At 42.1% G+C, this 26,298-nt stretch overlaps 2 protein-coding genes across 3 annotated transcripts; one reads left to right on the plus strand and one right to left on the minus strand.

Moving 5' to 3' along the window:
- Positions 1–6,155: 6,155 nt before the first annotated feature.
- On the minus strand, positions 6,156–10,793 carry LOC146631850 (keratin, type II cytoskeletal 8-like). The gene is made up of 9 exons (XM_085353149.1): positions 10,341–10,793; positions 8,890–9,098; positions 8,261–8,321; positions 8,029–8,124; positions 7,767–7,931; positions 7,195–7,320; positions 6,835–7,055; positions 6,694–6,734; positions 6,156–6,466 (listed from the first exon to the last, which is right to left on the minus strand). The coding sequence occupies exons 1-9, from the start codon at positions 10,791–10,793 to the stop codon at positions 6,156–6,158; spliced, it is 1,683 nt and encodes a 560-aa protein (XP_085209275.1).
- Positions 10,794–21,022: 10,229 nt separating this feature from the next.
- On the plus strand, positions 21,023–24,649 carry LOC146631851 (keratin, type I cytoskeletal 18-like). 2 transcript variants are annotated; one of them, XR_014906196.1, is made up of 7 exons: positions 21,023–21,523; positions 22,773–22,855; positions 22,944–23,100; positions 23,194–23,358; positions 23,443–23,568; positions 23,779–24,069; positions 24,382–24,649. XR_014906196.1 is itself a non-coding variant. In XM_085353153.1 (7 exons), exons 1-7 carry the CDS (start codon positions 21,083–21,085, stop codon positions 24,419–24,421), a joined length of 1,233 nt encoding a protein of 410 aa, XP_085209279.1. In that variant the 5' UTR covers positions 21,023–21,082; the 3' UTR covers positions 24,422–24,649. The 2 variants fall into 2 exon arrangements, 1 of the variants encoding a protein (XP_085209279.1); XM_085353153.1 differs by having other exon boundaries at positions 23,779–23,999.
- Positions 24,650–26,298: the final 1,649 nt, after the last annotated feature.

Genomic DNA, 26,298 nt, shown 5'->3' on the forward strand with positions numbered 1-26,298 from the left:
AGACTGGTGACCTTTGTATGGTGTACCCCGCCTCTCAGCATATGATAACTGGGATCGGGCATCCAATGTGAAATTCTGCCAAATCAAATGTGCGCCACTACCCGCTGTGGCGACAGAGCAGCTGAAATAACCATTCTTTCTTTTATGCAACACCAGGAAACGTTCATTAGACACACCCGTGCATACTTTGGAGTGAAAGTTATGTGTGAGACCCAGACACAGATTAACACAAAGAGAAATACTTCTGTTTCTCTATCAGAGAACATCAGTGATTAAGGGTGGAGGGGAGGCCCACACCTTAATTATCTCACCATGAGTGATTTACAGACAGATCAGAATTTGAACATGCAGAACAGCTCTTCATGCATGAACTACCTTGAATAAATCAGTAAGCATAATCAATATGACTGTCCTGCATCTCAGGGACATCCATCCATCCATCCATCCATTCGCTTCCGCTTATCCTTTTCAGGGTCGCGGGGGGCGCTGGAGCCTATCCCAGCTGTCATAGGGCGAGAGGCAGGGTACACCCTGGACAGGTCGCCAGTCTGTCGCAGGGCTAAAACATAGGGACAACTTTTTAATATTATCTTCTGGCATACCTACACACCATTTCTGTCAACACACAATCAAACTTTGCTAACTAAACACATGCTCTTACAAAGAGGGGTTTAGGAAAACAACATAACCATTGAGAACCAAAACAATACAACTTAATCTGCATGCAAATAAGCAAAGAATATTTGGCCTTTAGTTGTTGTTTTGTGGATTCATCACTAGCACAGAACAAACAGAAAACCAGTCTGTGCTGTTATCACCAGAAGTAAAAATTTAACTGTAGAAAGATCTTCTGACATTCCTCCATTCTCAGAGCTACACACCCAATCATAATTGGTGGTTGCCTTCAGGGAAAGACGCTCAGTTCTGTCAATACAGGGTTCGAACCAAACTGGTTCCATCTGACAAGTTGGTGCTGCTGTCAGTTGCCCCAGAGTTATGCAGCAGTTTAACCAAAGCGTCCTTTTCCTTCTGCCTTCTACAGATGCCCCGCAGGGAGTGAACAACTTTTCAGTCAGTGAAAAATGACAGCTGACAGCCTTGATAAACCAGGTAACCTTTCTGACATGTCAGTAAAACAAACATAAGAATGCTTTGGATGGCTGAGAGGGGTGCAGGGAAGGTGTGAATGACATATTGTGCTTGCTAAAATTACTTTTACTAGGCCAACACTGGCCCAATTAAGTTGATTATACACCTGTTAATTAATAAGGATAAAATCTCTGCGACAGGCTGGTGACTTGTCCACCCTGCCTCTAGAGCTGCGGTAGTTGGAATAGGATGCTGAATTGGACAAGCAGAAGAGGATGTATGTATGCATGGATGGATGGATGAGAAAGTGTTGCAACAAATACAAATTTACAATTAAGGTGATTTTCCATTCATCCATTCATTGTCTTCCACTTATACAATTTGGGTTTGCAAGAATGGGCTTGATCCAATCTCAGCTTACACTGAGATATCCTGTAGGGGTAAATGGTAAATGGCCTGTATTTGTATAGCGCTTTACTAGTCCCTAAGGACCCCAAAGCGCTTTACACATTCAGTCATCCACCCATTCACAAACTGGTGATGGCAAGCTACATTGTAGCCACAGCCACCCTGGGGCGCACTGACAGAGGCGAAGCTGCCGGACACTGGCGCCACCGGGCCCTCTGACCACCACCAGTAGGCAACGGGTGAAGTGTCTCGCCCAAGGACACAACGACCGAGACTGTCCGAGCCGGGGCTCGAACCAGCAACCTTCCGATTACAAGACGAACTGCCAACTCTTGAGACACGATCACCCCGTACAGAGAGACAGACAACCTTTCACACTCACAATCACACCTATGTTCAATTTAGAACTGGAAAGAAGCCATTCAAGATCCAAAAAGTTGAGGGCCTGGGCCAGGATTAAATCAGTGCAATGAAATTTCATTTGGTACCTGCAAGAAATTGTCACAATGCAATGTGAGTGTCCTGCATCATGACCCGAAGAAATAATATCTTCAGAAAGCAGTACCTGCTGCAGGTGCGTGCCTCAGTTTAACAAAAGAAAAGAGGCACACCTCTAGCAGGCATCCAGAATATTCATCCTTGCTTTTTGTTGATGTGCATCCTCTATCTGTCAGTGACCTCCACCCCAAGACTGCAGAGGCATTAAGACCTGTTACCCAAGTTGAATAGCAGGTCTTTTTTATAGTAAAGAAACACATCTGAAACGTTATGTGTCAGAACTTGTACAGACAAATTCTAGATGAGACTAATTGTGGTAGCGATTACCCAAATTGCCGCTAGTGTGGTTTTAGAGAGCCGAGACTACTAAATCTGTTCACTCCACTAAATCATAAAAACACTGGAAAGACATGATGCAAGTCATCGTGTTTCATTGCAGGCACTTGTTATAACTTGATCAGTCACCACTTCAGGCTAGATTTTTGATTTATAATGATGTCATCATGCACAATAAGTTGATTATCTTCTGAAAGCAATGCCAAAGTTTATGTCAGACATTTGAACAAGTCTGGGAAGAAAAAAAAACTTTGTCTTTCATGAGCTAATGATCTGACTCATGGCTACTTTAGTAATCTATTTTTTTAGTAGGCTTATGCATGCCCTGTGTTTTTGTGTTGGGTTGGCTACGTGATACAAAAGTTACTTCAGGTGCATTACGAGCTGGGCATGTTGACGGAAAATTCACTGCAGTGTCAAGCTAATTCGATTAAAGCAAGTATTAGATTGCTGTTTATACTGTTTAAAGATCTCTTAATGTAACGATACAGGTTTAAGAACGCAGTGTTACAGGATTTGCATGTATGCAGGTGGGTGGCACGGAGAAAGCATTTATTATTTCATGTCATTCAGGCGTGAACACGTTTACTCTCAAAGGAATTCAGCTGTTGGGTCTTTACCTTACAGTACAAAGTGCTATGTGAATTGGCACTACAATCACTTAGCAAATACTGAGTCTCAAAACTTAGATGACTTTCAGCAAGAATAAAGTGTCCTCAGATACATTCACTGACTACTTTTTTAGGTACACTTTGCTCATACTGGACCCTTAACTCTTGAAATACTTATGTGTAAATAGTTGTGTGGGAAAATCCCAGTAGATCTACAGTTTCTGAAAAAAACATTTTTCTACATATGCCCTTGAATTGTTTTATTTTTTATGGTTTTATAGAGCTGAGGTGTTAAATGCATGAGTCTTAAATATTGAGGGGGCATGTTCAGTGCATCCATCCTGAATTCTACACCTCACACCTGTACCTTATGGTATTTCTAGGAAATGAGTGCTTTTTGTTACGGTAAGTATTTGTTTAGACATGATAAATTCTGTGCTTGTCACTCTGACAAAGTCTTTCTTCACAGGCCTGAAAGGGGTGCTGGGGCAGATATGACACAATGGGGCAGTGTCAGTGCTTTTCAACACAGCGACCTGTGGCTTAGTCAGCTTTTCCTGTTTCAACAAGAATGATGCACGTTAATCCAGCAGTACTGCTGCGAGGAGTCTGTTATTCACAGCGTACTTGCAATGTAGTACAATGGATCCTCAGGGCAGATGACACCGATTGAATGAATGTTGCAACATCACATTGAATTAATGAATTAAATTGCATCAAGGACCTGAGGTTATGGATACAGTAGCTGGTCTACAGCTTCTGGGACAGATGGGCCAACAAACGATGCAGCGCCGTGCTGTTCTGTGTGTCACAGCAGAGTATTGCTATAGCAAAAAACATTCAGAGCAGATGGTTGCACAAGGCAATAAAATCATCACCCACTGGTTTAAGTTTCAGTAAGTACTTATAAAAAGACCAAGTATAAAATAATAAAGAACAGGCTGCTGGGTTAATAAGCATGAATAGATCATAAAAGAAACCAGATACCACAGAGCATATACACCAGACAATATACTTGTGACCTATTCCTGGTTGGGTCTGAATTACTGAGGCCACTGGGGATACAGGACTGTCGGGTGTGATCTGCAGTGGCGGACAGGTTAAGTTACTTTGCTTAGATTTTTCTTTCTTTTTAGCATTTTGCTATTTCAAGTTTAAGGTTTAATGTTTTAGGGCTGTATTTCACAAAGACATTGAAAGCAACTACAGCACTAAAAATTCTGTACCAGCATCCTTGAGAAAGAAACTGCTCCCACCAGAGGTTAAGTCCACAAAATGGTTAGTTTTCATTTTCCAGCTATGTTTTTTTGCACATAACAACAATCACTGTGTTTAATTTAACTGAGCTTGGATTTTGTTGCATTTTGACTAAGCTAGCTGCTTCCCATTGTTTCCAGGCTTATTGCTAAGCTACACTAACTGCAGGTTGCAGTTAATATGCAGGAAGACATGGATGGTATCATGTGTTCTTATCTAACTCTCTACTAGGAAAGCAAATGAAAGTGCCCAGTGTACATTTCTCATACTCATCCTTTCAAAGTGAAACCTTATGCAGTGTTGACTAAATTCAGTTAGAGCAAAGCTGGGCATGTTAAGTTCTGGGAGGATATCTAAAGCATGAGTTTATAGCTACTACTTTCATTTCAGCTCTGCTGTTACTATGCTGTTATAAACACTGACTGTTTTTCCCAATCAGGCTTTCAAACCCTGAACATGCTCTAGTCTCTCCCTGTGTCTGGCTGCAGTACATTAAGTGTCGTGAACAGTGGGTGGGATTGTGGTATTTGCAAAGTTTTCTGTCTATAACCTCATGAGAGGCTCTATGGCCTTGGGTGGGGCACCACCACCACCACCCATAATTCATGTTCAAACCAGTTCCTAGATGGGCTCAAAGGCCTCTTAAGGAACAATGGACTGTAAGAGAAACCCTTCCTGTCCTCAGATATGTTACATGTGTTCCTTCCAAGCACTTGCAGATTCTCAACACTGTCAGCTTTAGTATGAAATGTATGTTTTAGGGGTTTGGGTTTTTTCTTTTTTTAGTTTGCTTGTTTGATGCTTGTTTTTTTATTTTTTAGGATATGTGTTGGATTTCTTTGTTTTGGTCACACTTTATGTGAGCTTTTAGTTGGTGTTAAGAGACAATATGACAGTTGCAGACATTTTTGAGGAAGGCCTAACGTTCAGTTCATTTTGTGAAAGAGAAACTCTTGAAATAGGGTGAACAAGGCAGGCTGGGACTTGCCAGGTATTCCAGGGAAAGATTTGTGTGGATTATCATCCTTTCTCATGTTAGATGTCGAAAGCCTCCTTTATCAAAAGCAGTACTTGTTTGTGTTGGAGAAAGCAACTGTTAGCAGCCGGAAAAACCAAGATAGCAGTTCCCTTGAGGTGATTTCCAGTGCTTTGTAACGACTGTTCTGTGCATCTTTAAGACGTTTCTATTTGTTTTCACTTTCTTATCAAGTTAACAAACTACAGAAAAATTAACAGTGTCAGTGAATTTCAGCACAAACGCAACACAAGCACATCATGTAGATTTCTGTTTGAACGTTTATTATTGTGCAAACAGGAAAGTAGAAGTCACGAGAACTCGTGTGGCTGCTCTTCATCACAATTTAGAGTTTAACTACAAAAGGTTTGTCACTCCCTGCTCAGCATATAATGGCCTTCTTTTAAAAGTTGTGAATTACAGGTTGGTGTGATGGCAGTGCCTCCTGTTGGTTGAAGTACACAGGGTGAAAACACAAACAATACTGCCGCCTTTTGGCTAAAAAAGTGTGGTGCAGTGAAAGGTTTAACTCTTTAGCCCTCGAAAGCCTAGTTTGAGTAGCCTTGAAGCTATTTTCTTAACCTGGAGGTTTCCCTTTATTTCAGGGCTGCTTATAGAACAAACTCAAACTATTCAAACGGTCGTCAAACCACATCTTTACCTTTAATATATATTGTGATTGTCAACACTTATCATAGGGTATGGGGAGGTTTAAGGGGGAAAGAGTTAAAGTCTGGCACTGCTTCAGGTGACAGTAGAGAATTTAGAGAGTTTTTGGATATTTAAGCTCGATAAGCACCGCTGTGTTAAAAATATCTGAAGGAAAGGTGTGTTTACACTTCTTCACACATTTTTTGGGTGAAAATTGGATAATGAAAAAGAATGTGCTTTTTCTTAATCTTCAACAACAAATCATGAATTTCTCAAAACAGGATGGAAAATCACTCTTCGGCTGCAGCTTCAGCCTCCACGTGCTCCAGCTCCTTCTTCTCCACAGCCTCTGGTTCCTCGGCTGCCGCTGCTGGCTTCTCCTCCTCCACCTGCTCCTTCTCCTCCTCCTTCTTCTCTTCCTTCTCTTTTTTCTCCTCGGTCTTCATCACCACTGTCTCCGTCTTGGTGACTGTGGTGCTCTTCACTGCCGTTCCCTCGACTGCTGACGTAGACCCACTGCTTGCTTTGACTTTATCAAAGGAACTGCTGATGTAGGAAGGGATGTAGGAACTCTGCAGACCGTAGGCATTGTAGTTCACACCTACAAATTCAGAGGAAGAAGTGAGTGATTAACATTGACACATGCTAATATATCAGAGTTGATATTATGAGATTCTAACAATATAAACTGTATCCTCAGATATGATATCTAGATAAGATGGCTTCAGTCATGGCAAGGTTGTGGGCTTGTCTGACCAGTAAAATGCTCTATATAGCAACAATTAACAAAGCAGAACTAGAAATAGTTGCACATAAGTATGAACTCACAAGTCTGCTTGGACACAGTGGTCTGAATTCCAGCTGCCAACCTTTGGGAAGAAAGAAATAATAAATAAAAGACAAGAACAAGTAAAAGCATGAGTATATTGCTATGTAAGATGTAGGAGAGCATAGGTGCTCTTAGATGACCTGTTCTCCTCTCCTTCCAACAGTTTCCTGTATGTAGCAATCTCAATGTCCAGAGCCAGCTTAACATTCATAAGTTCCTGGTATTGGCGGACTTGGAGTGCCATATCCTGTTTGGCTCTCTGAAGAGCTTCTTCCAACTCTCTGATGCGGAGTTTGGCATCTTTCACCGCCAGTTCGCCGCGTTCCTCAACCTCTGTGATCTGAGCTTCCAAACTGCTTCGCTAAAAGTGGGAGAAGCCAAGCAGAGCGAGGCATTGAATTCAATGGCCTTCATAAGCCCGGCAATGCAGTTTGAATTATTACCTTAATGTCAAAACCTCAAATCATTCAAATGAACAGAAGAAAATCTCTGTCCCTCACCTGAGCTTTAACCATGTCGATTTCAGACTGGAGCCTCGCCATCCTGCGGTTCATGTCAGCAATCTCAGCCCTGGTTGACTTGAGGTCTTCTCCATATCTACCCGCCGACTGCTCCATCTCTGCGTACTGGCATGAAAAGAGACAGATCATAGTGAAACTTTAAAACACAAAGTGATACTGCTGGCAGGTTTTTTGCACAATTAATTTGACATGGGGATCAGGAAATCATGTTGCAGCACTCCAACATGCAGTTTGCAATCTCCAGATCCATATTGGCTTTCTGCTCTTTGACTTCTTTGTATATGAAACTTTTCAGTATGTTGCAATAAAAGTAAAGGAAATCGCCTAAGATAGAATATCAGGAGACAATAGAGGTCAGAAAAGTCAGAAAAGAGAAGGCATCCCACACCATCTGCCACAAGTAAAACTCTTGTACCATGCAGAGATTTCAAGTTCATGCTCTTCAGTTTTAAATGTTCATGAACATTAAATAAGCTTAATGGACTGTCCTCACAGATGATGATCTATTACATAATTGTGGGCTTTAGTTTCCCATAGCTTTGTGGTCCCACCTTGGTCTGATACCATGACTCAGCCTCCTCTCTGCTCCTTTTGGCAATGTCTTCATATTGGGCACGCACTTCAGCGATAATTGCGTCCATGTCAAGATTACGGCTGTTGTCCATCTCCACCACAACAGATGTGTCCTTTATCTGGCTCTGCAACTCATTAATTTCCTATGAAGGACAAAAAAGAGGGAAAACATACAACTGATGCCTCCTGTAGAAACACTTTTTATTAGGCTGGAAGTGAAAAATGAAATGAGGTAATTACTGCATCGTAGAGCTGCTTCAAGAATTCAATCTCATCTGAAAGTCCATCCAGTTTGGCCTCGAGGTCCACTTTCATCATATATGCTGCATCTGTATCCTTTATTGGAAAAAAGACAGCACTGAGAACATTCATTGTTCATTACAGTCAAAGTTTAAAAAGAGGGCATTATTTTTCCTCATGAAGGCTAATTGTAGTTTCAAGATCAAGCATTTACTAGAAAGTCTGCACAGACCTTCTTTAATAAGACGAAGTTGTTCTCACACTCATTGCGCTTGTTGATCTCGTCCTCATACCTGCAGAAAAGGAGAATTTTTTAGTCTGTATATAAAGAAAAACCGGCAGTGTGCAATCATCATGGTGGGAAAGGTGCTTTGTCAGAACTGATAGCTCCATAAGTTAATATGGAAATGGTTCCATAAGTTACCATCTTTGCCTAATATGTGAAAAATCCCAGAGTCTGCCAGGGCAAACATGCAGATCTGTGTGCTGTGGCAACCCCTTCTGAATAAAGGAGCAGCTGTTTAAATCATAAGCTATTCTAGTAAGAAAACCTCCGTGAATACATGTGGTGCTGACAGTGAATATTAACTGTGAATATTCAGGGTTATTGTTATTTTTGCTCCACCACACTGCAAATGATTATTTTTATCTTCTTATCCGCTCTATCTTGTTGAAACTTTGGGTTCCTGACAGGAAGTTAAAAATAGCTCTGCAGGCTTTCTAAAAGCCAAACTGCACAAGTCTAGGAAAACTGGAAACAGAGTATCGTTGGCAGTTTAAGACTTTCCCAAATCTCGGACAAATAAAGCATGCCTTATGCTTGAGTGCAAGATTAAAGTGAAAAATCTCAACTCCACCCACTTGGTTTTAAAGTCCTCCACCAGGCCCGTTACGTTATGCAGGTCCGACTCCAGTTTGACTTTTTCGTGACCCAAGTTGTCCAGCTGCTTGCGCAGGTTGGCAATGTAGGCCTCGAACATAGCATCGACGTTTGAGTGAGATATGGTCTGCTCATGCAGAAGTTTCCATTTGGTCTCAAGCATTTTGTTTTGCTGTTCGAGGAAGCGTACCTGAAGATTGAAAGGTGGATGAATGCTTAGTAAGAAAAAGGAAGGAAACATGTAATGGGCAGAAACGTGTGGGTGTATGTGATGACTGAAGCTCTGACTTGGTGGATGAAAAAAAACAATGGGGGAGTTACACAAATATCAAAACCTTTCCATAGAAAACAATAAATAATGGAGTGGTTGGTCACTGGGATATGTGGTGGATAGGGTGGGTGTGACTGAAGAGTTTTGTTTGAATCCAAAACATACAGAGATTAACTGAAAGGAAAAAATGAGTAACCAGACTTCTCTGGCCTCCAGCTGCTTCTATCTGTCACAGCAAATACTCCAATCTCAAGTTTAACCCACTGTGTTGCGTTTCAACACGAAGTGGCACTGTTTCTCACTTGCCACACAGCTTGCCCCTTTTACAGCTCTTTCATTAAGCGTCATGACCTTGGGTGGGGTCTGTGCTACCACTCAGCAAACACAGGAGAGGCAGACTGCTGTTTGTGGGTGTGCCATATCACACCAGTGCGCATAGGAGTGGACGAGTGAGCTGTGTTTTACAAGCAGGAGAATTACCCTCAGCGTGATTGATTTTTATATCAACTTCTGTCCCACCCTGCTCTCCTGAAAGCTTTGTGAACCTTAGTCTGTTTATGGGTTTCAGCGACAGATAACGAAAGAATGTGGTCTCTGGTGGTGAAAATTCAGGTCATAAACGTTGAAAATAATTCGGTAAATGAGATTCTGTTCGGTAGACACCTGACACTTCGCTCTCTACTTTCACAACCACTCGTTTTGCAGAATATTGCTCGTATGGGGAATGCACTCCTTTGAGCAAAATTCATCTGCTCTTCATCCCACTCCTGTACTCTGTATCCAGGTTGATCCTTTTATCTGAGCTCTATGATCTCGCCTGAGAGTGAAAACACTGGAAGCAGGAAAGCCATTAAGCAAACCAGGCAATATTCCCAGCAGACTGTATAGATTGTTATGAAGTTTTGACAGGGAATGTCTTAAGGATGATCTCTTCTGTGAAATGAAACTTCTTTCATCTTTCACTCATTTTGGCTTGTAGCGTATCTCTGCAGTTTGTCTGTGCTGTTCTGCTACTGCCGTCACATTCAGTTTCACCCCAGCACTCCTGTCACTTATAGAAGTGTGGATCGTTTGCTGTTGGTGTTTTGCAGTTTATATGTGCTTTTCTGCAGCATGAATTTCAAACACAAGATTTCACATTTCATTACAACCTCGACTGACCTTGTCGATGAAGGAAGCAAAGCGGTTGTTCAGGGTCTTGATCTGCTCCTTCTCTTCAGTACGGATTGCCTGGATGGTGGGGTCGATCTCCAGGTTCAAGGGAGCCAACAGGCTCTTGTTCACTGTCACTGCTGTGATGGGGGCCACAAATTCATTGGCCATGCCACCTGCTACACCTCCACCAAAGCCTGAATATCCAAACTCTACACCACCTAATCTTTGTCCGGATCCCCCAGCGGCAAACCCACCGACCGTCTTACAGCCCCCAACACCCACAGCTGCACCACTGCTGCCCACTCCTCCATATGAGCTGCGGATACCGTAGCTCTGCCTGGCACTCCCCACACCATGACCTCCATAGCCAGAGAAGGAGCGGCTGCTGAAGCCCTGCGTTGGGCTTCTGGGTGAGGACACAGTGGAGTAGGCGGTGGTCTTCACAGCTCTGACAGACATGGTGTAGGAGGAAGTCTGTAGCACTGAGGTTTTGTGAGAGGAGAGACTGCTGAGAGGAGAGTCAGGCAGACAGACCCACCCTGGTCCTGTGTACTATTTATTAGAGTAGGGGAGGAACCCTGCTGAGGTGCGATTGGCTGGTGTCCTCAGTAGGGGAGTGAAGGATAAGGGGGGAGAAAGAGCAAGAGGGGGAGAGATGAGGGAATGTCAGGGGAGAAAATTGCATCATGTTACACTTTTACAGCACATTAAAAGCACAAGAATTACGTAATATCAGAATGCCTTTTTTATATATAAAAAAAGGTTTCCAGAGATTCTGAAAGCAGAAGCTCTGGAAACCTGGAAAACAACCTTTGTGAAGTTGCATTTTCCATGCTTCATAGTTACAGTTGCATTAAAATTATTTTGCAACCAAGTTTACTTCACATGCTTTAGTCACACCTTGGACACATACGATCTACATCCTCATTGTATTTTACATATACTTATACACACACAGCAAACACTGGGTATAAGGAACATGTACACCACTTTATGAGCTTCCCTTCTACTTTATAACACCTCTGACAGGCTGTGATATATGGCAAAGTAAACTGTGCTTGGACAGTATGATGCCCTCTCCTAGCTGGTGGGCATCGACTGTGTAAACCCAGCAAAACAACTGCAGATTTAAAACATTGAATATGTTCCACCACTTTTTTGTCTTTGTATTTTTTGAAATATGTCTTTTAACATTTTATACCAAATGTTTTGTTACCTGTTGGACCAGATTTGTGCAAATGTGCAGCTTGCACAAAGAAACTATGTAATGGGCTGGGTGTTTCATTATCAGCAATAATTGCCACCGATCTATGCTATGTACACACACACATTGATAAACATTCCTTCTGTGTTTGCGCTTCACCTGCTGATATACACACATCCATCAACTCCATCAATTCACGTTGTGGAAATCTTCATTGATTTATCACTTGGCAGATTTATGACTCACAATCTTTTCAGGGCATTTCAATGGCTGTTGCCTAATTTAACCAGAATAACCCAACGTCTTCCCTCTAACAACATTTTTAGCAAACGTCTGTTCTTTGTTTTTCAGGTTTTGTCTGTCAGGGAGGGAAAAAAGACCACCTATTTATGAGCTCACGGAAAGAGAGAAATCCCATGGTACACTGCCATGTGCAAAATAAATGTGAACAGACACAAGGGGGTACATCTTATGGAAAGTACAACCTGAAAAAAAGACTTGTAAGCTGATCAAAAAATGTGTGTTTCACTTGGCTAATCTCAAACGGTGACGTGGTACTTCACAATGGAGCACTTGTGCTAAAGTTGGAGACAACCATATATGTACAAGTCTTTTTGCACAGCATATGTACAGCCTTTTTGCTGTTTCACTAACTCAGCCTCTCCGACGAGCACTAGCTCATGAACAGAGCTGCACTTTGTGCTAATTTTATTTTTTAACACATGATTAGAGCTAGTTGTCTCATCTCTCCTGATAATTCCTTTTTTTTTCTGTGTGAGAAAAGTGAAAAGGTTCATTTCAGAAGTTAATCCCCCAATGCTCCTCTGAGGCTGGTGATGTTATGGTTTGTGTGAAGCTGCTAGATGACACATCAGGACAGGAATGTGCTGAGAAAGATCCACATACATGCTACAAGCCAGTGAGGAGAGGTGCTGAGAAGACGAGCTGGTGGGGTATATGAGAACGCAATTAGCAGCGATAAGAAACAAAGCTATTTCACAACCACTGACTCTCACTGAGAAGTTCATTTTGGACAGGGTGGGATGCACAACAAGTTAACTTATAGTTACATGAGCAGTTATCAGTGACTCATTCTTTTTACAGACCAATATGCTCATTATTATACAATATACATACACTTGGGGTAATAATGTTTGATTGTTTGAGCTGGAAGACCCCTCCACGGCCCATCTTCAGAACTCCTGAAGGAAGGTTCTTATCCAAGATTTTATGGTAGATGGACCCCTCAATCGGCCCCACAGTGCAGTGATCTCATCCTGTACCCTTAGCAGAAAAACAGCCCCAAACCATAATGTTTCCACCTTCATGATTGACTGTAAGATCGATGTTTATTGGATCAAACACGGCGGGCCAAGTTGACGCCAAAGAGCTCGATTTTGGTTTCATCTCACCACAGAACTTTCTCGCAAGCCTTCTCTGAATCACTTAGATGTTCATTAACAAACATTAACGACCTTTGCAATTCAGAATCTGATAGTCATGTGGAGACAATCAACCAGTAAGTTTCAAATCTGTAAATAAATTGCCACAGACTTGTAGATCTGCTCCACCCGGGTCGGGTTTTGGCTTTCTACAGGAATCTCTCCAGAAGTTGGCCCAGAAGGCGCAGAGACAGAACTCATTTATCAAGAACTTAGACGTCAGCAAGAAAAAACAAAAGGACTGCCTTCACAGAGATATAAAGACTCAGATTTATAGACTTGGGTCTATAGTTGTGTTGCTGGGGCCAGAGTGATTACCGGCCTTCTACTTACAGGGTGGTCGACATGTAAAGTGTAACTGAGTTGTGGCATAGCTGGCTCTGGCCTTGGACTGTGTGTTTTATCCTTTTGCAAGTGGGACACTGGACTTGACTATTCCTTCATTTTTTGATCATTGTACTAATACATGTTGTCTTTTAGAATTTTATTGGTTGTCATTTTTTCCCACAGCTGAAATGGTTGGTCAGACCTTGAAACTGATTGTGTGTGTTACAGGGGAATCTACAAGATTTTAATCTGTAACGGTGTCGTGTGTTACCAATAGTGTTCTTGGTGACTGTAGTCCCAACTGCCTTCAGATCACTAACAAGATCGTCTCTTGTAGTTTTGGGCTGATCTGCCACCTTTCTCATGAGGCATCTAACTATAGACCGAAAGCGACTGATGGTCATTGTATAATTCTTCCATTTATGAATAATCACAACTGCTGATGGTTTTAGTGCCCATGCAGCTTTATACAGCTCTAAAATCTTCTCCCTGACATCCTTTAAGGGCTCTTTGGTCTTTCCTGTGGTGGTACCATTTGGAATAGAAGAAACTACTTCTGAGGACAACTTTACACACATAATGAATTCAGCTCAGGAGTATCTGTGATTGATTAATTGCAATTTGAGTGCCATATGGGAACATAGCCAGTATAAGGGAGCCAGAATTCTGGCTGAATTGTAGGGGATCAAATACTTATTTCAGTCAATGACATGCAAATCAATTTATAACTGTTATACAGGGTGGGCCATTTATATGGATACACCGTAATAAAAGTGGAATGGTTGGTGATATTAAAGTCCTGTTTGTGGCACATTAGTATATATGAGGGGGCAAACTCCTCAAGATGGGTGGTGACCATGGTGGCCATTTAGAAGTCGGCCATCTTGAATACAACTTTTGTTTTTTCAATAGGAAGAGGGCCATGTGACACATCAAACTTATTGGTAATGTCACAAGAAAAACAATGGTGTGCTTGGTTTCAACATAACTTTATTCTTTCATGAGTTATTTACAAGTTTCTCTTTGTTCACAGCCATTGACATGTCGAAGAGGTTAACACGTGAGGAGCGGATCGAAATTGTGTTGATATCTGGTGAACGCAGTAACCGGGTCATTGCAGCAGATTTCAATACAAGACACCCTACGAGACCACCCATCGCCCATGCTACAGTCAACAAACTGCTTGCTAAGTTTCATGAAACTGGTTCAGTGTTAGATTTGCCAAAATGTGGACGCAAGAAAACTGTCACTAATGAAGAAACATCAGTGGCTGTCCTAGCTTCATTCAGCAAGAGCTCACAGCGTAGCACTCGCCGCATGTCACTGGAGAGTGGCATTAGTTGAACATCCCTTAGGCGGATATTAGCTACTCACAAATGGCACCCTTACAAACTCCAGCTACTGCAGCATCTCAACAAGGATGACCCAGATTGGCGCACAGAATTTGCAGAATAGGCAAAACAAAAATTGGAACAGGACCCTCAGTTCACGCAGAAGATTTTGTTCAGTGATGAGGCAAACTTTTATGTGAATGGTGAAGTTAACAAACAAAACCACCGCTATTGGTCTGACACTAACCCACATTGGATGGATCCCTCCAAGACTGTTGGAACAACAAAAGTGATGGGTTGGTGTGGTATATTGGGCACAACGATAGTGGGTCCATTCTTCATCAATGGAAACCTCAAGGCGACTGGATATTTGAAATTGCTACATGATGATGTGTTTCCCTCTTCATGCACTGAAGCTGGCACGTTCCCTGAGTTTTTCCAGCAAGATGGTGCACCACCACATTATGGGTGCCAGGTCCGAGCATTCCTAGATGAACAGTTTCCTGGAAAGTGGTCTGGTGCCAGGTCTGGTCCCCACGGTCTGCCAGCCAGACCGTGGGGAATGAGGACCCAAAACACAGACTCTGCGATGCAAACAGTGCTCTTTATTTACAGTGAAAGCTGTAAACACAATAAATCCCCGTTGCTCCTTTGAATCCCGTGTGTGCGCTTCCCTCCGACGTCTGTGCTCGTGCTCCCCGCTGTTGTGTTTCCGCACACCCCGTGCGTGCTGCCTTTCTGGTCCACTCTTCCTCCTGCAGGAAAACCACAGAAACAGCCGTCAACACTAACCCCGGCGGGCATACACAAACAGCACTGTCATACACTGACACACACTGACTTGGGATGACAACTCAATGATCCCACGCCGGTGGGAGCTCCAACACTCTCCTAAGTAGCTCCCCCGACGAGCCCTGACCACCAACAGGTGTGTGGCAGGAACTTCAGGTGTGGCCAGTCCTCCTGCAGGGCCACACCCATCAGGCCTGCATGTGGCTGTTCTCCATCCTCCAGCCACACATGTACACACCCTGCCTATACATATAATGAGTGGAACACAGACTAACACAGCATTGTGCAGAAAGACACACACATCACCAAATAATAACGATAGTAATAATAATAATAATAATAACAACAACAGTCAAAACTGCTCACGGACCCCCGAGTCCTTCAGAGCCGGGCCAGTTGAATGGCCCCCAAGGTCTCCCGATCTGACCCCCTTAGACTTTTATCTTTGGGGTCATCTGAAGGCAATTCTCTATGGTGTGAAGATACGAGATGTGCAGCACCTGAAACTACGGATACTGGATGCCTGTGCTGGCATTTCTCCTGCGGTGTTGCTATCAGTGTGTGAAGAGTGGGAGAAGAGGGTTGCATTGACAATCCAACACAATGGGCAGCACATTGAACACATTTTTTAAGTGGTTATGTCGAAACCAAGCACACCATTGTTTTTCATTACCAATAAGTTTGATGTGTCACATGGCCCTCTTCCTATTGAAAAAACAAAAGCTGTATCCAAGATGGCCGACTTCTAAATGGCCACCATGGTCACCACCCATCTTGAGGGGTTTGCCCCCTCACATATACTAATGTGCCACAAACAGGACTTTAATATCACCAACCATCCCCATTTTATTACAGTGTATCCATATAAATGGCCCACCCTGTATATTGTGTTTTGTTTTGTTTTTAATTGTTGATATTCTGTCTCTCCTCATTAAAATTAAACTACAATAAAAATGACAAACGGATCATTTCTTTAGAAATGAGAAAAGTTACAAATTCAGCAAGTGATCCAATTATTTCCCCCGTTGTGTAGCTATCATTTGACAGGTATATGATAAAAGATTAAAATGCATATACTTAGAAATGGCATAAAAAGCAGGCATGCAAAAATATTCATTACAGTAAGAAGTGGCGTTGCTGTTATTTTTTTTCTTCTTTGGTCTTCAAAGTTGGACTTTGCTGTGTTTAGAGGAGCTTGCCAAGCCTTGAAAGCAATCAAAAGTATGTGCTATAAAACTCTTTTCCTGCTTCACCCTTGAATGCCTGTTCAAACAAAAAACACCCACATACAGTGATGAAATACACATTTACGCGCTTGGTAAGAGGTATATAAACTCAATGGACATAAACTCGCTAAAGGCAGAGGACCACCCTTCTTCTGCTCCAGTAGGTTTGTTTGCTTTGAGACTTGTGCCCCCTTGTGGTTGGAGCGCAGAGGTAGATTCAGTAAAGTGAATCCATTCCCATATATAAAGCGAGTCCTTTATTTGTTGGTATTGTGAAAACGTCTACATTGTGAATCTTAATTTACAGGAGGTGCATAGTAAAAGATATTAAACTGAAAAATTATAGTGTGAATCACTTTAAAACTGAGAAATAGGGCATGGACTTTGGTAGAGAATAAACTCGCACATTTCCTCAAATACATTTTGAAACACAATGGATAAATTCGTGAAATTACCACTTAAACAGATATTTTTTAAATCAGTTATATTGCTGAACTCTGCAATGAACCTAAGCTAATCTATCTCTCGTGCACAGGGGCATGTAGGTGACTCTCCAGTGCATCAGCTCAAACTCGTAGCTCAGGCTCATTTTAGGTCTTCCTGTGAAATGTCTTTGTGCCAGAAATGAAAATGACATCTCACAGAGAAAATGTCTCTTAGGCGACACAATTCAATAACCTCTGCTGTGTGAGCTTTCTTGTCTGCCAATGGTCCACGTTTAACCTAGAAGATAAATGTGTTTGTACAATTCTACTGACAATATCCAGTGTGACCACCTCTATTCTTTAACGCAGCCTGGAATCTCTGAGGCAGCTTTCTTATCATTTCTTTAAGTAGTCTTCTTTGGATGCTTGCTTGCTTTTGTTCCATTCTCTCTCGCCATGATCCCACACTGCTTCAGTAATGTCGAGGTCCAAGCTCTGTGGAGAGGACATGACTTTCAGGCACTGATTATCTGCTGTAGATAGTTTTTACGTCACAGGAAACACTAAGGACACACTGCACACAGTGTTAAGATATGCCACATTTTCAGCTAATAGCTCTTTGGGAATTACCTCACTGATCCAAAGATAGCATTTTATGCCTTTCAAAATGTGTTATCTTTGACATTTTTCATAGAATCAAGTAAATAAATGAGAACATATTTTGTGACAAGCTGCTAGAGTAGGATGTCTTGAGACCGGTCTTGGTCTTCACTTGATCTTGTCTTGGTCTCGACAGACTTTGATCTTGGTCTTGTCTTGGTCTCGCTTTCTCGGTCTTGCTGTCTCAGATCGACATAGTGATCGGGAGACTTGGAGTCAACAGTATCCATGACACACAACGTAACATTCGATAATGTGTCATGCGCAAAAGCATCAGCTCTAAGAGCCGTGCTTAGAGAGTGCTTTGTAGTGAATCAGAAGAGTCGACTCCCATTGAGCGAGAGCCGGCTCCTCACTTAATTTCCTTTCGCTGCTCAGCTCTCACACAGTGACTCAGCTATGCTCCAATCCCTCCATACTGTGGCCAATCACATGCAAGGATATAGGATAATATCATTATGTGAAAAACAGAGAGGGTGAGAGATGTGACAGTCAAGTGGAGCTGCGTCTGTCCTCTCAGTAAGTGAGTGAGACAGTAGACAGTGGTGAGGAGGGCTGTGCGAGTGCATCCCAAAAACACATAAATATGCCTGACACCAGTAAACGAAGCAGCATCTGGCTGCAGTTTAAAGACCTTTTTGTCTCGGTCTTTGCTCGTCTCGACTTTGTCTTGGTCTTGACTCGGTCTGTCTTTGTCTTGGTCTTGGTTTAGGCAGTCCTGACTACAAGTCTACAGGCTGCTAGAGAAAAAGTGCCTGAAGACATAAAATGTACTCTCTATTAAGTTTATATCTTCAGTTAGGTACCTTTTTCATACTTGAATGATTCATAGGTCCGTGTTGAGTGGCTTAACATACAAAAATGCTCTAAAAATAGTCAGCTGCAAGGAATGGACTAAAAGTATAACAGCTGCTAATCTCCAAAGAAAAATTGAAAGACCTTAAGAAAGCCTGGAGAACTATTGCTCAAGACCACTTAAAAAAATAAAAAAATAAAAATAAAAGTCTGGCTCCTGGGAAGCAAAACATAAAGAAGTCAGGGATGGCTCACAACTTTTACACAGTACTGTATGTACAAATTTAAACAAGGTCCCTTCTTTGGTATCTTTGAGCATCTTGGATGAGTCAGTGAAAGAATGACAAAAAAGAGGAAGGGAGGATGCAGAAATGTGAGTCACTTAGAGTGTATCATACTCACATGCATGTCAGCACTGTTTTGTGTATGTGTGACACGACCACAGATACAATATGCATGATAATAAATATGCAAATGCATCTATGCAAATGTAGATTTTGGATTTTGTATACATCTACGAGCATACGGTTTACGCTGTAAAGAAAGGAAACTAAAGAGAAAGAAGGAGGGAAGTAAAATTAATTCGAGGCCGCAGCAGTCTGAGCATTGCAGTAATCTGACAGTTAGCCAAGATTTGTAAAAGAACAGAAACTTCTGCAGTGGTTTCCAGACTCCTGCTGTGTGTTACTATGACTCACAGTCTCCATTCTCCCCAGTATCCCCTTATTTTCCTTTTATTATCTTTGGTTTAAAAAGAAATCTTAGTGGTGTGAGTCGGGATTTAAAGATAAGAGTCTTGATTGAATCTGGGATGTTTTCTGCAATTTAGAGATTAAGCTGTTTTATATAAACCTGTAGCTCAAGTTTATTTCTCTGTTTGTCACTGCAAGGTTTAGGACTTACTGGCCTGGGGAAAAGGTTGCCAACACACATTCAAACAAACGAGACGGCAGCCACAAGTCATGAGGTATGAGTCATGCGGACTTCATTCATCGTTCCTCTAATCTGCCTCTGCTGCAGTGCATTCTTTGCTTTTTCTTTGCTATTTTGCCACTCTGCAGTACAAGCTCTTCTCTTCTTACTGAGTGTTACTAAATTAAATTAGTAAAGACATACACAGTAATAGGGTGGGAATGTACACGGTGAAAGCTGATCAAGCTTGGAGGCGAGGGGAGGAACAGAAATGAAAAGAATGAGGTTGTAAGGGGGCGCAGGAGGTTGTTTGAGTCTTTGGAATTTCCCCCTGTGGGTGCTTCATTATCCAGGTCTCTAAGGGCTCAGAGAGGAAAACCCTCTCTGGCCACAACTTTAGGTTCACTTAAGCGCTTCCAAGGTTATGCTGGAGCACTAAATACTGTAACTGGATTTAAGAAAATTAAAGGTTTTTGTGTTTGAGAGTCTATCACAGGGTTTTACTCCAGTGTATATATCAGTCCTCTATGTTTGTATGTTCCACTTCATTTATTCACCTTCATCATGTTGCAAACACGTTTTTAGGACAGCTACAAGGAGCACTGCAGTATTCTGTTTTACTTTCTTTGAGGTTCTCAAAGGATAAGAGAAAATGTCCAGAGGCACAAAATAAGATAAGACTTCAAAGATAATTGTTCAGAATCCTCAATAGAAATTGATTTGTGCACATAATCGCCTATACTGTGACAGTTGAATGAGGGCAGCTTTTATTTCCTTTTGATTGTACTTTGACCCGGGTATCAGCTAACCTTTGTTTTTCATCTCTTGCAGAGCCTTTAGATCCAGCTGAAGCTTGGGTTTCACAGGTATTCCTAGCACTATGTCCGATTTCTTTGTTCATCATTGTATATCCTACTTAGTGTGCTGGAATTCGATCACAGTCGTGGCTGAGTCTGTTAGTAAATCAGATGGCATCACTTCTGGTGTGGTTTTTCTAAATCTGCTTAATCTGATCGAGACATTTCTTTAACGCCATGTTTTAGTTGTAGCTGTTTCATACTGTATTCAGTTCAGTTAAGATAGGAAGGCTGGCACAGTCTGTTTATTTTGGGCCTGGCTGACCACAAACTTGCAAGCACGCAGCAAGTACTAGGCATTATTCCTTTCTCGGGAAAACCAAAAGTATTTCGTTGCATACTCACCATATTTTACCCTTTAATATTTGCTTTTAATTCTCACTAGAAACATATGCTTGTCCATTGCTGCTTTCTGTTATTTGCTGTGTGTGTTGGTTTATGTGGTCTCTGTAGTTCCGTTATCTGCTCAGAAGGCTATTACATGTTTACACCACAAAATATGTTTAACACATTTCCTTGGAGACAGAAAAAACATTGTGGGTTAAAAAGGAAGCATATGAGAGAGTGAGTGAGTGCGTGAGTGAGTGAAACAGGAAACAAAGACTGGGGTGATGTTGAAGTGGGCAGGGTCTGAGACACCAGCTTTCATTGGGGGAGAGAGGCAGGAGTATAAGTTCCCCACTTCCCACTGCCGGCGTCATTTTCTAGACCAGCCAGCAGTGAGTCTCCACATCTCATTTTTCACTTCATCCTCTGCCGTGTCTAAACTTATCCAACATGACCACAAGATCTAGTCGGATGTCTTTCACCCGCTCTACCCCAGTGTACCGTGCTGCCAGTATTTATGCTGGTGCTGGTGGACAGGATGTTCGCATCTCCTCTGCTTCTGCATCTTCCCTGCGTTCTGGTAATCCACTTAGACCTTCAACCTCCTTTAAGCTGAGCAGTGGATTGAGTGGAGGCATGGGCGCCGGTTACGGTGGTGCCAGCGCGTCCGTGACAGCCAGCGGTGGCTCCGGTGCTTCGATCCTGGGCAATGAGAAGGGAGCCATGCAGAACCTGAACGATCGCCTGGCCAATTACCTGGAGACGGTGAGGACCCTGGAAAAGGCCAACAAGGAACTGGAGCTGAAGATCATGGAGGCCCTGGAGAAAGGAGGCCCTGACATTAGAGACTACAGCAAGTATGAGCCCATCATAGACGACTTACGCAGACAGGTAAGAACTGAGAACAAATGAAAATGTTAGAAAAGTGAAAAGGTGTTTGATAAGACACAGTGAGAAAGATACTTTAGAAATAGTTTAGCTGGGCTAAAATTTGAGAATCAATGAGTGCATGTGACAGCACTCAACACTACATATTTCCAGCAAGAAGGTTTTAACATAATCTTTATTTAAAGATCACCTGTGTTTGAAAATGAAGCTGGAGAATGCTTTTACTGAGACCAGCAGTGTTTCCTTTGTAAGTTATCAAATTTCTTTAAAGAGAACGACGGGTGTGGCAGCTCAACTGTAGCCAGTCCCCTCCCCCATAAAACTCTCGACTGGCCCCAACTTCCTCTGATGAATCACCAACACAAGGGTATCATCACGAGAGACGGACTGCGAAGCTCTCAGAAAACCAGCAGACAAAAGCATTTCTAAATGGTTCTGCTTGTTAGATGTGGATTCTACAAGCATGCGTAGTGTAGGAGGCGCTCAATGGGAAACAGATGTGTGGCACTCGTACACACAAAGCGATCTCATAGTGCCAGAGTGAGTGTGCACACACACACGCACAGATAGATGCGTGTCAGTGCAGTGGTTGTATAACAATCAGCAGAGTCAAATGTCACATTCTTCTCCAGAGTCCCGCTTTTCTGCATCACATAATGACACATTTATGGTGGTTTTTTAGTTTTTTACTCTTTTTTTTTTTCTACCACACTAAAGTAGTTCCCCTTCCCCTCTGTGACAGGAAACAAGAAGAAATCATAGACTCACTGCCACAGTCACGATAAAGAATTTTCCCCTCTGTGCACGCATAGATGCGATCGGTGATGCATACAGAGACAGACAGACAGAGACATGTGCAGTTGGGTGGACAGAAGAGAAACTTTCTCTCTATGATTTATTGAGACAGGATACATGTTGCTCTGGCAACGCTAAAACAAACCAGATTCTGTTTTGGCACAGGAACACCCTCGCTTCCTGTTCTTCAGTTTATGGTTCTTCTTTTATGACTACAGGTTACTATGGATTCAATCATGCTGCGGTCGGTTTTTGCAGTTTGACTTTTTGAGTATCGGTGGTTACATAAGGCAAGTCGGGCCTACAAAAAATGCTGTGTCAAAGCACATAATTATTAGAACTGGCTACTGACTTGTGCACGGGTTAAGCAGCTCTGTTCTTTCTAAACAGCAGAATCAAGTAAAATGAAAATAATAAAATAATAATTTTTTAAACAATGTTTTATTTTCCTGTCCAGATCTTCAATAAAATAATGGATAACGCCCGTTTAGTGCTTCAGATTGACAACGCCCGCCTCGCTGCCGACGACTTCAAAGTCAAGTATGTGATCGTCTCGTCTTTGCATGTGGAGTCATTCTTACACTCTGCGATTGTGTCTCTCATACACTGTGTCTGCTCATTCCCACAGATCTGAGAATGAGATGGCAATCCGCCTGTCCGTGGAGGCCGACATTGGCGGGCTGAAGAAAGTCCTCGACGAAACGAACATGAGCAGGCTCAACATCGAGAACGAGATTGAAGCCGTGAAGGAGGAGCTTCTATTCCTAAAGAAGAACCATGAGAACGTGAGCTTGCGGTTCATCAGATTGATAATAACATATAGAGTCACACGTTTTGTTGTATTCTTCATTTCTTTTCTCATTCTGCTGATCCAACAGGAAGTGATGGAGCTGAGGAGTCAGATCTCACAGTCAGGTGTGCAGGTGGATGTAGACGCTCCCAAAGGTCAGGACCTGTCTCAGATCATGGAGGACATGAGAGCCAACTACGAGAAGATTGCATTGAAAAACGCAGAAGATCTCAAACGGTGGCATGAAAATCAGGTGCGGTGGACATCAAGAAGTTTGATTCAAAAGACACGCTGAGCCACTGTGTTTCTGACCATCTTCCTTTCGTGTCCCTGGCAGATTGCAGATGTGCAGGTGCAGGTATCACAGAACACAGAAGCTCTCCAGGGGGCCCAAATGGAGAAGAGCGACTTATCACGACAGATACAGACTCTGGAAATTGAACTTGCATCTCAACAGAGCTTAGTAAGCATTTTCACTGATTTTATTTATAAACATGAAATTATCAAATCCTTTCTAAGTTTATGACCCTATTCCATAATGCATTCTCTATATCTTTTTACTACAAAATTGGCACAGTTGAATACCATGACCACTGCGCCCACTCTTAGTTAGCAAAGCATATATTTCCTCATCTTTTCTTATACTTACAGCTTTTATTTCTCCTTTTATTAGAAAGCCTCTTTAGAAGACACCCTGCGCAACACAGAGCTACGTAACAACATGGAAATGGAGAAGTATAACACCCTCATTATCCGGCTGGAGGAGGAGCTGGCTAGCTTACGCGCGAACATACAGCAGCAGACCCAAGAGTACGAGGCGCTGCTCAACATGAAGATGAAACTTGAGGGCGAGATCAGCACTTACAAGACTCTGCTGGATGGTGGAGACTTCAAGTAAGAGCTATAAAGATGTGGTGGAAGAAAAAAAAATGCAGGTCATGGCAAGATGATGGTGATGGTGGAGGTGAATATGAAAATCAATTGATAGCATGAGTTGCATGGCCAAAAATAACTACACCATTATGCAAGGTAATCCCAGAAAGTTGATTCTGTTTATCTAGATGTAGTGTTTTCTGAAAATGCAACATCTAGATGAGCAGAATCAAAACACTACATCTAGATAAACAGAATCAACTTTCTGGGATTTCCTTACCTGGATGATTGATGCATGCATCAAGACATTATGCAAGGCAGAAATCTCAGCTGGTTATGGTCTCAAGGCCAGTTTAATGTGAATATTCTGGAAGTCAAAATGTTTCATTTGTGTTTTGCACAGGCTCCAGGATGCACTGGACGAGCTGGAGGCCGCCGACTAATTTGGAACAAAGGATTGGGAGTCATCGCAACAATGGAAGCAATCTGCCCACACCCATTAATTATGAGTGGGGTGGGTGGAGGAGTTTTGACATTTTTTGCACTATAACCACATGTCAAGTGAACCCTGATTTAAGCAGTTTTTAATAAAGGCATTATTCCACCACAGCGAAACATGGATCGCTGCCTGATCTGACCGCAAAATAAAAACAAATAAAACCACTTCTTAAACCTGAATTCACAGTTTTTGTCTGGTTCTCACTTCAGTTCAGTTCATGTTTGGTAGGTAAAGGCATTTACTAAATTAAAAATAAATAAATAAATAAATACATTAAAAAAAAAAAAAAAAAAAAAAAAAAATAATAATAATAATAATAATAATAATAATAATAATAATAAAATAACTGATCATTACTGTTGGTGAAACCAACAATTTATAAAAAGAAAATATCCACAAATTTGCTTGACTATATTGCTATCTTATTCAGGGAAATTGTTATCTGTGTTATCATTTGCTGCATCTCAAAATATTATGATGAAATAAAAGCCATGATCCATCCATATGAGCCACGATCCATCCATTCTTTTCTGCTTATCCCATTCAGAGAAAAGGCCATAATTTGTAACGTGAATCTTACAAATGCAACATGATAAGTGGCCACTAGGGGGAAGAAGTAGTCCTAAATGAGCCACCTAGGTGGCTGCATAAGAATTTGCCTTACTACTTATATGCACCAAGGAGTAGGGATGGGTACCGGTATCCGGTGCCACGATGGCACCGGTTCTGACATAAACGGCAGTAACCAGACCGAAAAGCAGCGCACATTTCGGTGCTTTATTTCGGTGCTTTTTTTCCCTGAGCTGTGATACACTTCTAGCCAATCGTTTTACGTTTCCGAGGATAGTAGGCGGGTCCAGGTACATACGTTCTTTTAGAGCAGAGCTACAGATTCAAAGTGCCCAAGGCCAGGCCAGGCAGTCAAAGTCTGGCTGTACTTCACAGCAAAAGATGCAAACTCAGCAGCCTGCAACAAGTGCTTTAAGCTGATACTGTGATACTGTCAAAGGAGGTAACACCTCAAATCCGATGAAACACCTGGCGACGCATAGTGGTTTTTTTAAAAGCCGAGAAATGCGCCGTATTTGATAGCTTGCTGCAAGACCTCACACCATGCGCATCTTCTCGGCGTGAGTAGCTTAATGTTGTTCGTGTGTAATTTACGTTGAGTAGGCTCACCATGTTATTAAATTAATGCAGTGGTTCCCAAACTTTTTTCGCTGCCCCCCCTTTGTTTTACAGAAAAATGTTCGTGCCCCCCGCACGCGCACACGTACTAACACATCCTCCAACTACACACACGCATATTTTGCTCAATTGCGGTTTATTTCACACCTCAAACATAAACAATTAAGCAAATACAAGTAATCTGCAGGTAAGAAAATAAACTACTAACTCTTTTACGCTACGTCCGCACCTACACGGATATTTTTTAAAAACGCAGCTGTGTCATCCACACATAGGCACTTCGGCACTTCGAATCACCGAAAACTGAGATTTTTCAAAACTCCTGTTTTGCTTTTATGTGTGGACAAGGAATACAGTTTTCGTCACACAACTTCAAAGGTATGTGCCTTTTTTCACGTCAGCTGTGCGCCACGTTATTGTTTACATGAGAGGAATTGAAGAATGGCAAATAAACAGTATTTTGTCTCTATCTTCAGGTTTTACACTCTTACATATAAACACGCAGTTACTGTCCCTCTATTTAGAAAGGCAGAGGCACCACGGTTTACTTCTTTTACATGTAGTTGTTTTTTTCCTGTGTAATAATATTCAACATTGCTATCAATAAATTTTTCAAAAAAATACCTCTCTGTG

Source organism: Diplotaxodon limnothrissa, linkage group LG5 (assembly GCF_057381915.1).
Source record: "Diplotaxodon limnothrissa isolate DT_005_m linkage group LG5, D_limnothrissa_male_GT1.1, whole genome shotgun sequence".
NCBI lineage: Eukaryota > Metazoa > Chordata > Actinopteri > Cichliformes > Cichlidae > Diplotaxodon > Diplotaxodon limnothrissa.

Bases quoted from the DNA above. Each gene is read 5' to 3' on its own strand.
- LOC146631851 (XM_085353153.1), top strand. From the start codon at position 21,083: ATGACCACAAGATCTAGTCGGATGTCTTTCACCCGCTCTACCCCAGTG. The intron at 22,856-22,943 runs GTATGTGATCGT...TCATTCCCACAG, and splicing joins GCCGACGACTTCAAAGTCAA to ATCTGAGAATGAGATGGCAA. The intron at 23,101-23,193 runs GTGAGCTTGCGG...CTGATCCAACAG, and splicing joins TAAAGAAGAACCATGAGAAC to GAAGTGATGGAGCTGAGGAG.
- LOC146631850 (XM_085353149.1), bottom strand. From the start codon at position 10,793: ATGTCTGTCAGAGCTGTGAAGACCACCGCCTACTCCACTGTGTCCTCA. The intron at 9,099-10,340 runs GTCAGTCGAGGT...TTCAATCTTCAG, and splicing joins TTGCTTCCTTCATCGACAAG to GTACGCTTCCTCGAACAGCA. The intron at 6,467-6,693 runs GTGAGTTCATAC...CTGAATTTGTAG, and splicing joins CACTGTGTCCAAGCAGACTT to GTGTGAACTACAATGCCTAC.